This window comes from Cynocephalus volans, chromosome 10 (genome assembly GCF_027409185.1).
Source record: "Cynocephalus volans isolate mCynVol1 chromosome 10, mCynVol1.pri, whole genome shotgun sequence".
NCBI classification, from domain to species: Eukaryota; Metazoa; Chordata; class Mammalia; order Dermoptera; family Cynocephalidae; genus Cynocephalus; species Cynocephalus volans.
This window is the reverse complement of record NC_084469.1, coordinates 103,158,120-103,171,658: the sequence shown is the minus strand read 5'-3', so window position 1 is coordinate 103,171,658 and position 13,539 is coordinate 103,158,120. Positions and strand designations below refer to the sequence as shown.

The 13,539-nt window shown below is 52.2% G+C and overlaps 1 protein-coding gene across 10 annotated transcripts in view; it reads right to left on the bottom strand.

Moving 5' to 3' along the window:
- DNM2 (dynamin 2) overlaps positions 1–11,385 on the bottom strand; it is an 87,267-nt gene extending 75,882 nt beyond the window's left edge. For 6 of the 10 annotated variants that reach the window (XM_063112962.1, XM_063112963.1, XM_063112959.1 and 3 more), the window contains exon 1: positions 11,035–11,384. In XM_063112962.1, coding sequence (XP_062969032.1) covers positions 11,035–11,195 — 161 coding nt within the window. In that variant the 5' untranslated portion in view covers positions 11,196–11,384. Of the gene's footprint in view, positions 1–11,034 lie in introns of all 10 variants that reach the window. The other 4 variants (XM_063112964.1, XM_063112958.1, XM_063112961.1 and 1 more) reach the window with 1 other exon arrangement.
- Between the last annotated feature and the right edge of the window lie 2,154 nt (positions 11,386–13,539).

Sequence of the window (13,539 nt, the reverse complement as noted above, 5' to 3'; positions counted from 1 at the left end):
GAGCAGCTGCTGCCGACCTTACAGTGGCATTGGGTGGGTAGGCAGGTGGGTGGGTAGGGGCCACCCACATATACAGATATAGAAAAAGGATCATGTAAGGGACACACACTGATAGAGGGGGTCCCATGCAAAGGGCAACAGGAATTTCTGTCTGTGCAATTTTGTTTATTGTTTGTTTTGTATCTTGCTCTGTGCACTCTGTACAGAGTGATTTTTTTTTTTTTTTTTTTTTTACAATGAGTAGTTGAATAACTCCTTTAATTTGGAAAGACTTTAAATTTAAAATTCAAGCTGGTGCACCATTTTTCACCCAGTGCAGGGAGCGTATTCCAGGTGGGACCTCCCCACCTCAGAAGGCATCCTGCCCTCAGCTTCCCAGCAGCCTGTGCCAGGCAAAGCCACCAGGCAAAGCCACCGGGACAGACGCTGCAGAAGCCAGACTTCCGTCTGACTGGCTTCTGCCCAGACGATGGGGAACTTGGTGTTGCAGGACGAGAAGTACCAACCCAAACCACAGGAAGACTCCCTCAAGCTGAGCGGGTGGCTTGTGGCTTCCCGTCATGGCCCCCCAATCTTGATTCATAGCACTCCATTGCCCTACAAGCTAGAAAAGAACAACTTGTAAAGCCACTGTCCTCACAGCCAGCATTTCCTGGCTGCAGGGCCAGCTGGGAGGCCTCTCCCCGGAGGTTGCGACCCTCTAGAAGAACCCTGTCTATGAGCACAGAAGACAGAGGCCCCATGACCGGGACAGATAGGGATGTGTCCCCAGTCTGCCACGGGGGCTTCCTCTGGGGTTGGCCTGGTCGTGCCAGGGCGTATCACTCGGCAGGCGGCTGTCATCCCAGCTGGGATTGTTCCTGCCTGCTTGGCTCGCCCGCCAGTTCAACAGCCCTGAAAGACCTATCACTGATAAAATGTGTCAGGGGGTAGAAGCCTCCCCCTTTGTCTGGTCGTGGGGGTGTCACCAGGGCCCTGGATAGCTCTACTGGCCTCTTGTCTACAGCCCCATGGGTTCAGGGCAGGTTCAGGTTTACCCAAAGGAGGTCTCCCATTACAAAAAGAACCACAGTGCCCACTCTTGTCAAGGTCACCTGGCACCCAGGCAGGCAGCGAGAGTCAGAGGGGGCATCCTACAGGTAGCTGTCTGGGACCTCACTAACCACACCCGAGGAGGAGACCCTACTCAGCCACATCTTACAGCTGGGGAAGCCAACCCAGAGAGCCAACCCCGCGGCCTAGTACTAGCTTAATATTGTGATACTCTTCACATCAGCAGGGGCACATCCCAGCCCTCCCTATAAGGAAGATGCCCTTGCTTCAGGGTCCCTGCACCCCCGAGTGCGCTGTGAGCCCCCAAAGGTGAGTCCTAGGACTGTCCTCCGCCCCCCTTCTCAATGAATGTCTGCACCGTGAAATTCATTCAATTCTGGTTTCCAGGTACATTCAACAAATATCACGCTCCTACTATGTGCCAGTATAGCAAGAAACAACCAAACCAAAACCCCTGCCCTTGGGGAGCTGATGTTCTGAGGGACACAATGGTGATGGAGAGAGAATACGCACATGCAAAATAATTTCAGGTCTGTACCACCCAGCTGCCAGAAAATAATAATAATAATAATAATAATAATAATAATAATAACTTCAGGGGCTAATAATAAGACCTCTGAGGAAAACCCATCAAGGCAGCTGGCCTGACTGGTGGGGGTTCCGTGTGCACTAGGGTAGATCAAGGACAGCCGCTCAGGAGACAAGATCTGAGTAGGACCAAGGAAGAGAAGGGCAGGTTGTACAGAAATTTGCACAGAGAGGAAGAGCAGAAGCCCTGGTGGGAGCGAGCCTGGAGGGCTCCCAGGAGGCCACGTAGCTGCAGGGGTGAGCCAGGAGACAGCAGAGGAGGTGAGGTCAGGAGATGACAGGGCATGGTGGGCCATGGGAGGCCTTGGGTTTGCTTGGAGGTGGGAGCCACGGAGGGTTCTGGGCAGAGGGAGGACATGCCCTGACTCAGGTGTGTGCAGGTGCGCCCTGTGGTCGCTGTGGGGGGGCAAGGGCAGGAGCTGGGGGACCACAGTGGGAGAAGGGGGTGGAGTGTGGACATGCTGATGTGAAATTTGGGGACACTGGGGAGGACTCTCTGACCAGGTCCAAACCTACTCTTTCAATCCCTGCAGTGAAGCGGCCACCACGGCCCGGGAAGGTGAGAGCTCACACCCAGTGCCAGCCATCAACCCTTCTGTGGCGTCCCCTCTACATTCTACAGGAGTCTCCCGTGTCCTGGGGCGACACCAGGCAGGATGGGCACAAAGGTACAACAAAGTCAGCCTGTCACCTCTCTGCTTCTGCCCATCCTTCTCACTTTCCTGGCAGGAATCCTGGCCACCGCCTCCAGGAAGCACTCCCTAACCACCACTCCCGCTCCAAGCCCTGTGAGGGCATCCGCCTTCTACTCACCTCCACCACCTCTCACTAGCACATGACTCCTGACAGGTCAAGGGCTCCTGGGTCTCACTCACTGAGTCATCTCCATTCCAACCCAGCCCTGCCACGTGCCAGGGCAGTGCCATTCTCCCCTGAGGACAAACTTGTTGAGTAAACCAGTGAGTAAGTACAGGGCTTAGAGACTCCCACCTTCCTCGTCTGTACGTGGGCCAACCCAAGAGGACATACAGACAGTACTGAGCACCTGGCACGCAGGGAGTGTGCCAAAGCTTCCAGGCCAGGGGGAATAGGAAGTTTGGAAAATCGGACAAAGCCAGGGCTGAGCTACAAGCCAGTAGGTCTTGGGGAGAGGCCATCCATGAAGGCTGAGGCTTTGGGTTCAAGTCTGACCACTCAAAACCCCAGCATCTTGAGCAAGCTCTGTCTGTGCCTCAGTTTCCTCATTGGTAAACGGGATCAAGCACGGCCTCAAAGTGGTGGAGGCACCTTATGCCAAGTCCCCAGCATGGATCGGGGCATGTGGAGGTGCTGTTGTGTCTCACTGGGACAGTCACAGCAACTCCCTGATGCCCCGGTCCCTGCCCCCATTCCTTACCACTCTGGGGCGGTCAGGATGCTCCAAGTGGCAGTTACAAGTACACCAACATGGAAAGAGCTCTCAAGTGTGTAGAGTGGTTGGAAACCAGTTGTTAATGATACAAGCAGGGTGATCCCAGTTCCAGAAAGAAGACACACGGAAAAAGGACCAACCCATAACAGTGCTACAGGCTGAGTAGCCCTTATCCAAAATGCTTGACACCAGAAGTGTTTCAGATTTCAGATTTTTTCAGATTTTGGAATATTTGCAGAATACAGAACAGTTGAGCATCCCTGATCCGAAAATCCCATATCCAAAATGCTCCAATGAGCATTTCCTTTAAGTGTCAAGTTGGTGCTCAAAAAGCTTTGGATTTTGAAGAATTTCAGATTTCAAATTTTCTCATTAGAGATGCTCAACCTGTACATATTTTCTATAGGTACCAGCACATACATATGTACACAAATACACAAGAGGGGTCTGGCAGTGCTAACCCAAAACTGACAATGCTGCTCCCACGTGGAGCTGGAGGAAGTGACAGGGCGGGTGGTGTGTTCTTCCTCATCTGTAATGCTTTCCCATTTTATAAGAATGCTGTCTTCACTCCCTACTTGTGTGATTCAAATTTAGAAAAAGTTGGAGGCTGGCTGGTTAACTCAGTTGGTTACAGCACAGTGTCATAACACCAAGGTCAAGGGTTCAGATCCCCATACCAGCCAGTTACCAAAATAAAATAAAATTTAGAAAAAGTAGGCATCTGGGGCCAGCCCCATGGCTCACTCAGGAGAGTGCAGCGTTGGTAGCGCCGAGGCTGCAGGTTCGGATCCTATATAGGAATGGCCGGTGCGCTCACTGGCTGAGCGTGGTGTGAACGACACCAAAAAAATAAAAAAAGGAAAAAGTAGGCATCTGATGGGCAGTTTCCTGACCCCCATGTGCCCACCAGTTCTTTCCACGTCTGCAGTGGGCTCCCAGCAGGCCGAGCACGTGGGGGACGGGCCTTTGTACCTGCTGCTCCCTCTGCCTGGGATGCTCCTCCTGCTGGTCTTTTACAGGGCTGGTTCCACTGCAGGGCACAGCTCCATCTGAAGCAACCCCCCAGCCACTCTCTCCCTCCCCCCCATGTTCACTGCCCGTCTCCCTCTTCAGAATGTTCTTGCTCACATAACTGTTCACCTGTTCTCTGTCCATCTCAGTCGCTGCTGGGTCCCCAGCACCCAGCACAGAGTAGGTGCTACAGAAGGCATGCCGGTCAGACACACAGCTAACAACCTCCAAGGATCCCAGAGGCCAGAAGTCACTGCATCTGTAACCTCTGTCCCATACTCGGACACAAGTGCCACAGTGGCCACCATTCCTCCCCATTCCCACCAGCCAGGCCCACAACTTCTCATTCTTGCTGTCCTCAGATGTCCTGCTCTGGAGGACACAGACCTGGCTCAAGCTCTAGCTCCTGTGTATTCCTCCCTGTGCCACTTCAGACCAGTCCCCCCTCCCCCACTGGCCTCAATTTCCCCACCCGGAAAGCAGGGATGCTAAGAGCAGCAGCTGTCCCCCTGGGGCTGCTGGGACCATGAGGTCAGGTTTTACACAAAAGTCCCCATGCATGGCAAAGGGTGATTCTCCACAAAGGTCGCCTCTTATTATGTCATAAACATAAAATCCAGCAGCAGGTGAAGCTGAAACAGTCATCTAGCTCCTGGTTTAAGCTGCAGGGTGACTCTGGGAGAAAATCCCCCACCACCCAGAAGGGACCTAGTGCCAATACTGACAGGAACCTAAAATGCCTGGACAGTCTTTTATCTCACGTACCATCTTGCTTCGGAGGCAGGGCCATTTTCCTCTTTTATGCAGATTGCAGCTAATCCCCTATAAATATCTCATTATTGGCTTGTACTTTTCCAAAGCTTTAACACAATAAGGGCTTAATTACAGCATGCCGTTGGCAATCCCAGTAAATTAAGGTTTAGCTGATGTTTCTTTTTTTCCCCAGCAGTTGAGGAGCCTATAATTTCAGCATTTTCATTCAAATTGGGCAAAAGCTTGGCAGATGTGTGTGGCTCTGAGCAAAATCCAAATGCTGGGAGAGAAACAGGGTTCCTTCCATTCAGTGACCAGCCCCTTCCTCCCAGGCTGCCTCTGAAAACTCTAAATCTAAAACTGTCCCATCCTCTGCCCTCACCCAGAGATGACCCAGCTTATTACTAGGGGATTTCAATGTTGTGTACCTAGAGAGGGCCATTATTCCTGGACAAATAATCCTGAAAAAGCATTTGGACAGCCCAGAGCTGAGCTTTGGAGAAATTTGTCTTTCTGGTTACAAATGTAATAGCCAAACGAGCAAAAACAAACTGCGAATCACATGGAGGGACAATTCTCGTGTGGGATTAGGGTCATGTACGTCTTTCCAGGCTTTTTACTAGCCAAATACAACTGACTGGTTGGGGTTTTTTTTTAGCAGCTGGCCAGTATGGGGATCCAAACCCTTGACCTTATCAGCACATGCTTTCCCAAATGAGTGAATGGACCAACTCTCAAACACGACTGTTTTAAACAAGATGGGATCACACACCCATTGGGTCAGGTACCTAACAGGTCTTATGCAGCTCTCTGGGTCATTAAGTACTCTCCTAGATCACTCTGAGTAGCTATTAGTCAGTTGTCTGGCCACATTGGCCAAATTCCCCACTGTTGGGCATTTTTGCTCCCAATTTCCCACTACCATACGTGAAATGGATGTAATTAACTGTTAAAGCCAAATATTTGCTTGCAGCTTAGAAACTTTGACTCCCACTTAAAAACGAACCAGGAACAGCCTCCAGCTGGCATTTCAGGACCTGGGGGACAGAGTGTGTGTATCCTGGTCCCTGCTGTATTCCCAGAGCTAGAACGCTGCCTGCAACTGATCAGCACTGGATTGTGTGTGTGCTAAAATGAGGTGTTATTCACATTAACGAAGTAATGATGAATTCCTTTTCTTTAAGGAAAAACAAATGAACAATGACCGTCAGAGCCCTGATCCAGGCTAAAAGGAGATGGAGCTAAACACCAAGACTGCAAAGGCAATGTCTGATGTTTCACGAGGATTAGCTCATTTGATTCTCAGTCTGCTCCCAGTAAGTAGAGACTATCATGATCCCATTTTGCAGATGAGGAATGAGCAAACTGAGGTCACTCATTTGGTGTGTGGCAGCACCAGGTCGGCCACATTCCCACAGATGCCTCTGGACTCCACCCATTCTGGCTGGCCCACCTGGGCAGAGCTGTGCATGGCATCTTCAAGATGCGATTTGGTTTTGCCCCAAAGGAAGATTAATGGAAACAGAAGCCATCATTCCACGTGGCTCTAAACACCTAAGATCCGTGAAGGTACAAACCAGCCCAAGGGGCAGATCATATGCCCCTCGGTCTGGCAGGGCCATGTGTCAATGGATGGGCATTCATCTGGCACCCATCAAGGCACAGGCTGTGGCCCTATGGCTCATCCATGTCTCCTGGGAGGGAAACATCACCAAGGGCCAAACAGAAACACAGCTGGTGATGGGAGAGTCTCAGGGGCAGCTGCTTCTTGTTCAAAGAAAAATGGCACAGGGCCCCCACACATGGAGGTAAAGCTGAAAATCAGAGGAGAGAGCCCTCAGCTTGCCCAAGACCAGCCCTAGAGAGATTGTAACAGTGCCACAGCCACTTTCCCCCTGCTCAGAGCCCTCTCTGCCCCCACAGCTCCAGTGGCCTGTATCCTTTCCTACCCCAACACCTCCCTGACCTTATCTCCCTCCATTCTCCTGCTACACTGGCCTCCTCAGGGCCTTCACACAGGCTGTTCCCACAGCCCGGAATGCCTTCCCCGTGGTCTCTACAGGGTTCTTTCCTCATCCTTCAAGTCTCTGCTCAAATACCACCTGACTCCCCGACTTAAAATGTAATCGCCCTCTCTGCCACAGCTCTCCTTTATCCTTTCTTCTGTAACAGTTACCACCTTCTACCATATTTCTCCTTTATCTGCCCCCTTCTGGAAGGCCAGGTCCCCCAGGGCAGGGAATGTGGTAACTTGCTCAGAGCTATGTCTCTAGGCACCCAGTAAAAGTGCCCAAAAATCTGCTCAGAAAACATTTTTCAATGAACAAAGAAACAATGCCTAATGTTTTAAGCACTTTTTCTGTGCTGGACATTGTTCCAAGCACTTCATATGGTCTCATTTAATCCCCACCCAACCCTAATAAAAAGGTACTTTTATAACTCATGTTTTAAAGAGGGGGGATTAAGTCCCTTGCACCAGGTCTCAAAAGTATGTAATGACGGGCATCAGTCCCTAGCCCCTCCCTCTTGCCAGCTCCCAAGGCTCAATGACAGGTCAAGCAGGAGCCATGTCCTCCCTTCTTGGGGCCATAGGTTTATCTGCTGATGAAGGACAGACAAGCCAGAGGTCTCAACTCCAAGATTTCCAGGGCCAGGAAGCTCCAAGCAACTGCAAAATGGGCCTAGGTGAGAGCTAGGGAGAGTGGGGACTGTGGCAGTTCACGTGGCCACTCCTAGTCTGGTGGGGCTGTGACTGTGTGACTGCCCCTTCTGAAATCCAAGCAATTGGTGCCACACAGGATGCAGGCCAGGCAAGGCCAGATAATGATTATAATGACAGCAGCCATGGGTACAGGACCCACGTGTTAATTCATCCAGTCCCTAGGGGAGAGTCCAGTTATCACCCCCATCTTACAAAAAAGGAATCTGAGGCCCAGAAAGCCAAATCCATTTGGCCAAAGGTACACAGTCAAACACGATAGAGCCAGGCCTCGAGACGACAGCCTGTGCCCTACACCACTAAACTCTAAAGATCTGAGTGTTCATGGTGCTGATAACACACCAAGGTCAAGGGTTCTGATCCCCATACTGGCCAACCACCAAAAAAAAAAAAAGTCTGGGTGTTTTCTAGCACTGCAGAAGTCCGGACTTTGATGTGAAATCTAATTTTTAAATATTGGCAGCTCATAAAAAGGAAACTTTATAAACACCATGAAGGTGAAACAAAAGACCCAGCAGGCAAGCCTCAGCCTCCAGGGCCAGAGATCTGCAACCCGGGCTACAGGGCTGAGAGAACTGGGCCATTCCCACTCGGACCACATTCTTAGACAATCCACAAGGAGAAGGCAGTGAAATGAAGCAGCCCATGCTAACCCCCTGGGTGCCTGGCCTGGCCACAGGCCCTTAACACACTCTCTCGTGCACTCCTTGAAACCAGCCAGGATGCCCAATGTACACATCTCCACGTGCAAGGGAGGAAAAAGGATCTTGACTAGAGATCAGTTTGGCTAAATTTGCAAAAAGAAGTAGGGAGTGGGATTCAAACTGTGGCCAGCCTGCAGTCCCCTCCTAGCGGGGCTTTGTAGCTGAGAGGTCTTACCCGCATTCCAGAAATAAAAAGAATTTAAGCTCTGTTTGAGCACCCCATACCCGAAGAGAGGCATTTTTACAACTTCGGTTTTCAGGCGCTAAATTAATGCTCTTAATAAGCGATTTCTGGCTAGCTGGTTGACACACTTGGTTACAGCACAGTGTTGATAACACCAAGGTGAAGGGTTTGGATCCCTGTACCAGCCAGCCACCAAAAAAAAAAAAAAAGAGAGAGAGCAATTTCTACATTGCAGGATTCTGACAGAAGGCTGTCACAGGAGCTAGCTTAGTAGTGGCTGGCAGTCACCAGATGCCAGGATGAGCAGGGGGGAATGGCAAGAAGCAGAGGGATTGAGGAAAAGTGGGGAAGGGAGAGAGACCCCAAACCAGAGGCCCCAATTCCTCTCTGAACAGCAGAGGAAGAGTGCTCTGCTCAGCTATCTGAGCCTGTTTCCTGTTCTACAAGATGGGATATCACAGCAGTGCCACCCCCATAAGGTTTAACTGAAATCCATTACATAACTTGAAAGGACTTTAATTCTGTTTAGCTTTGTCCTTGATATGAAAGGAACCAGCCAAGTGGACAGCCCCGTCCATCCATGTAGACCTACTGGGTGCTGGACATTATGCTAAGTAAGCACTTTTTTTGGGGGGGTGGCTGCCAGTACAGGGATCTGAACCCTTGATCTTAGTGTTACAACACCATGCTCTAACCAACTGAGCTAACCGGCCAGCCATAAGTAAGCATTTTCAATGAACCATGTCACTGCACCCCTGCAACAGTCCTGTTGAGAGGTGGTCACCCCATTTTCAGGAGGGGAAGCACACGCTTAGAGAGGCCAAACAACCTGTGCCATGACACAAGGCAAGTGAAGTAGACACAGCTTTGCGAACGCCCACTGGAAGCCTGGGCAGGCAAGACGACGGCCATGCAGAGGGGCCCAGAGCCCAGCATGAGATTCAGTCCAGGCCCAGCTGACCCCCAAGTCTACACCTTTCCACTACAGTAGACAGAGGGCAATGTGCCAGAGACAAAGCAGCAGAGAAGGAAATTCATTCTGCTGGCAGCAAAACCCCAGGGCTCTGGGAAGGCAGGGCAATGCTGGGTGCCCAGCCAGGCTCTGCTGTGTGCCAGCCTGCTGGCCTTGGGTGAATGGTGAGTCCTTTTTGAGCCTCCTCCAGCCTCCCAACTCATCTCACAAGTGGGGATGATAACAGAACCTCCACCCCACTGGCTCATTGTGGGACTCAAGATGCTGAACCAAGAAAGAGCTCAGTCTGGGGCCTGCTGGATGAACACTGATAACAGTAATAACTATAACGATGATGATGACAATGAGGATGTTATCACTTGACAGCCACACCATCAGAAATAAAGTACTTCCTGGAATGGAGAAGTGGCCACCCATCTGGGAGGCAGAAAGGCAAGAGGCGGGGGGAAGGGCAGGGGAGAATCAAGGTCTGCCCATGGCCACAGGGACTGTTTTCATTCATTAGCTTCCAGAATCTAGGAAACAGCCCAGAGAGTGGAATTTGCCCACTACACAGCTGGGCAAGCTGAGCCTTCTCAAGGCTGCCCAGGAAAGGGTGTGTCCCAGCTCTTGCCATTGAGCCTGATCAGACAAGAAGCCCCTTCCTAGGCTCCAAGGAAGGCCCACAATTTGCAGGCTTTAGCTTGGGGGCTGGCCCTGTGTTCCAGGGCTCTGGAGCATACTGACATGGGCCAGAAAAGAATCTTGCAGAAAGTTCCCCTCGGTGTCCTACTTCCAAATGAGAAGAGAAGGTATTCACATCCTTCAGTTCCCTTCTCCCCTCCACCCTCCTGCCACACCGACAGAAGGGTTGGGACAGTCAAGGGCTGCTGGGTAGTGACGGGCAGACTAGGAGATGGACAGGCACCAAGACAGACAGACAGACAGAAGGATTCACTTGGAAGAGAGAAGCCAGCGTTCCCCAGGTACCAAGCTGAAGAGTCAGCCTGGGAGAACCAGACAACAGAGTCCCCTAGGGTGCAGCCAGTCAGACTGCGGAGACCAGCTAGAGTAACCGGACAGAGGGAGTGGTAAGTGTTAAAGTCTGTGAGGGGCACGGATGGGTGACCAGACAGCAGAGGTCACCCTGGACAGCTAGCCAGACAGCCGGGGACTTCCAAGTGAGACTGGACAGATGGATAGCCAAATGGTGGTGGTAGGGAGATCTGCCCAGGACAGAGAGATAGCCAACCAGGCGGCGGGGGCTGCTCCAGGTAAAAGAACAGCCGCAGAGATCGCCCCAGTAGTGGCAGGTTTCGCCCCTGATAGACCGACAGACGGAGGAGAACGGGCACCAACCCCTGACCTACAGGCAACCAGATGGCAGAGTTGACCCACGAAAGCTGGGATAAGACAGACGGCGGGGTCCACCGCCCCCCGGTCCGTGCGACCGCCCCAGGGCCCTGGACCAGCCCCGCAGCCCCCAGAGGGAGCCCTCCGCCCGGGGCGTCCCGCAGGGCCCGCCTCCCTCTCCCTGTCCCCGTCCCGGGCACGCAAGCGCCGCAGTTACGCCGGCGGCGCAAGGCGCGCCATTCCCGGTCCGCCCTCCGCGCCCTAGGCCGCCGCCCGCCCCCGGTCCCCGCCGCGCTCGCTCACCGGCCCACGAAGTTCTCGAGCACCGAGCTCTTGCCGGCGCTCTGGCCGCCCACCACGGCGATCTGCGGCAGGTCCAGGTGGCAACTCTGGCCGATGGAGCTGAAGGCGTCCTGCAGCTTGTTGACCAGCGGGATCAGCTCTTCCATCCCGCGGTTGCCCATGGCACCGGCGGCCCCCGGCCCGAGCGCCCCGCGCTCCCTGCCCGTCCCCGGCCCTCAACGACCTGACCTCGCGGCGTCTGTGGCCGTTGCCCCCCGCCCGCCCGGACCTCGGCGCAACGCCTGCTCCCGGCTCGGCCTCACGGTCGCCGCCTCATCCGGTTCTCAGGCGACACCCGACCCGAGCGACCTCCCGCCCGGGCTCCGGGTGCTGCGCCCAAAGCCCTCGCACCGCCACTGACTGGCCGGCTACGCTGCCACTCATGCACACAAGCCAATGAAAGCGAGGCACGGAACTACGACGGAGTAAGCCTGCCCCTGGGAACCGTCTCGCGGGTTCATTGGATGCAATAACTGTCACTATTGTACAAGAACCAATAGCGGTGGAAACCGAGTTGTCAAGGCCGGGAGGTGGTCTTGTAGAAAAGGCATGTTCGCTCCTCCCACTGGGGGAGTCCCGCCATCTTATTGGCAGAAACACCCGCCAATAGACAAAGCTGGCCAATGATCCTAGGGATCGATCTTTAGACATGGTTTTGTCACTTGACGGTACCTAGTTCCCTAAAAATTTCCCAATAGCTTATGAAAATATTACTTCGCTCCTTCGGCCAACAAAACAAAGGAGGGCGGGATTTAGCATCCGAATCTTAACTCTGATTGATAACTGTACCTGTCAATCAAAAGAGCTCCCCTTTCTTACTTGTGAATGTTGTGTCTATCACTCTTAAGTAGACAGGGCCCACCGTACTAGCCGAAGGGCGACACCTCGTGGTAGGGACCAGTGATCGTCATTTCTGAGTTTCCGGGCTCTAGAGAATACTACAAGTTCCAGAATGCATCTCGGCTCCTGGCCTGTAAACCTGCTCTGGGAGCCGGGTCCCCATGTGCTTTGAAGCTAAGAAGCGAGGCAGCGCGAGAAGTCTGTGAAGTGACGCCTCCACGCCTTTGCAAGTGCTCTGCCCCCTTCTGCTCACGCTTGATGTGGCTAACCCTCCAACAATGTTCCCCTGCCTGTCCCACTCGAGCGCATCATGGATCTTCTTGAGTGCTCAGTGAAATTCCACGGATCCTCTCCCCAGTGAGAAGACGCTATTTTGCAGGCAACGTTGGGAGTTCTGGGAACTGGAAGTCTTAAGGTCTTTGATGGAGTTTGGATGTGTTGTCCCCTCCAAAACTCATGTGGAAATTTGATCTCCAATGTGGCAGTGTTGGAAACTGATTGAGTCATGGGGGCAGATCCTTCATGGATGGATTAATGCTCTCCCTGGGGGAAGGGGGATTAATGAGTGAGTTTTCGCTTTATTAGTTCCAGTGAGAGCTTGTTGTGTATAGGACCCTGGCACCTCCTCTCTCTCTCTTGCTTCCTCTCACCCTGTGATCTGCTCGTACCCACTGGCTGCCTGTCACTTTCTGCCATGAGTAGAAGCAGCCTGAGGCCCTACTTGAACCATGCTAGATGCAACTGTCCCAGAATCATAAGCCAAATAAACCTCTTTCCTTTACAAATTACCCAGTCTTGGGTAATTCTGTTATAGCAACACAAAACGGACTAAAACAGAAAATTGGTACCAAGGAGTGGGGTGTTGCTATACAGATACCTGAAAATGTGGATTCAGCTTTGGAACTGGGTAATGCGCAAAGGTTGGAGGGGTTTGGAGGACAGAATAAGACAAAAAGACAAGGGAAAGTTTGGAATGTCTTAGAGATTTATGTGGTGGCGAGCAGAATGCTGACAGAAATGTGAACAGTAAAGGCCATGTGGATGATGAGGTCTCAGGTAGGAATGAGGAACTTATTGGGAATTGGACAAAAGATAACCCTTGCTACACCATAGCGAGGAACCTGGCTGCACTGTGTCCATGCCCTTGGACTTTGTGGAAGTTGGAACTTAAGAGCTGTGAACCAGAGCATTTGGCCAAAGAAATTTCTAAGCAGCAAAGCATTAAGGAAGCTGCATGGTTGCTTTTAAGAGCCTACTCTCAGTTATGGTCGCAAAATCATGATGTAAAGCCAGAATTTAAAAGGAAATCAGAGTGTAAAGATTTGGAAAATTTGCAGCCTGGCCATGAGGTGGAGAAGCTGAGAGCAGGAGAAAAACACAAGGGTGAAGCAGATAAACTGGTTGCTAAAGACATTATCTTGGCAGTGAGGCAGCCAGATGCTAAGAACCAGGACAATGGAAAAAATGCCCTAAAGGCATTTGAGAAGTCTGGAAGGGTGCCTCACCCATGACAGGCCCTGAGGCCTAGAAGGACTGAGTTGTCCCAGAGGACAGACTTGGGGTGCAACTGCCCTTGGGAACCTGCTCCCTGCATCCCAGCTGCTCCGGCTAGAGCGGCCCCAAGTG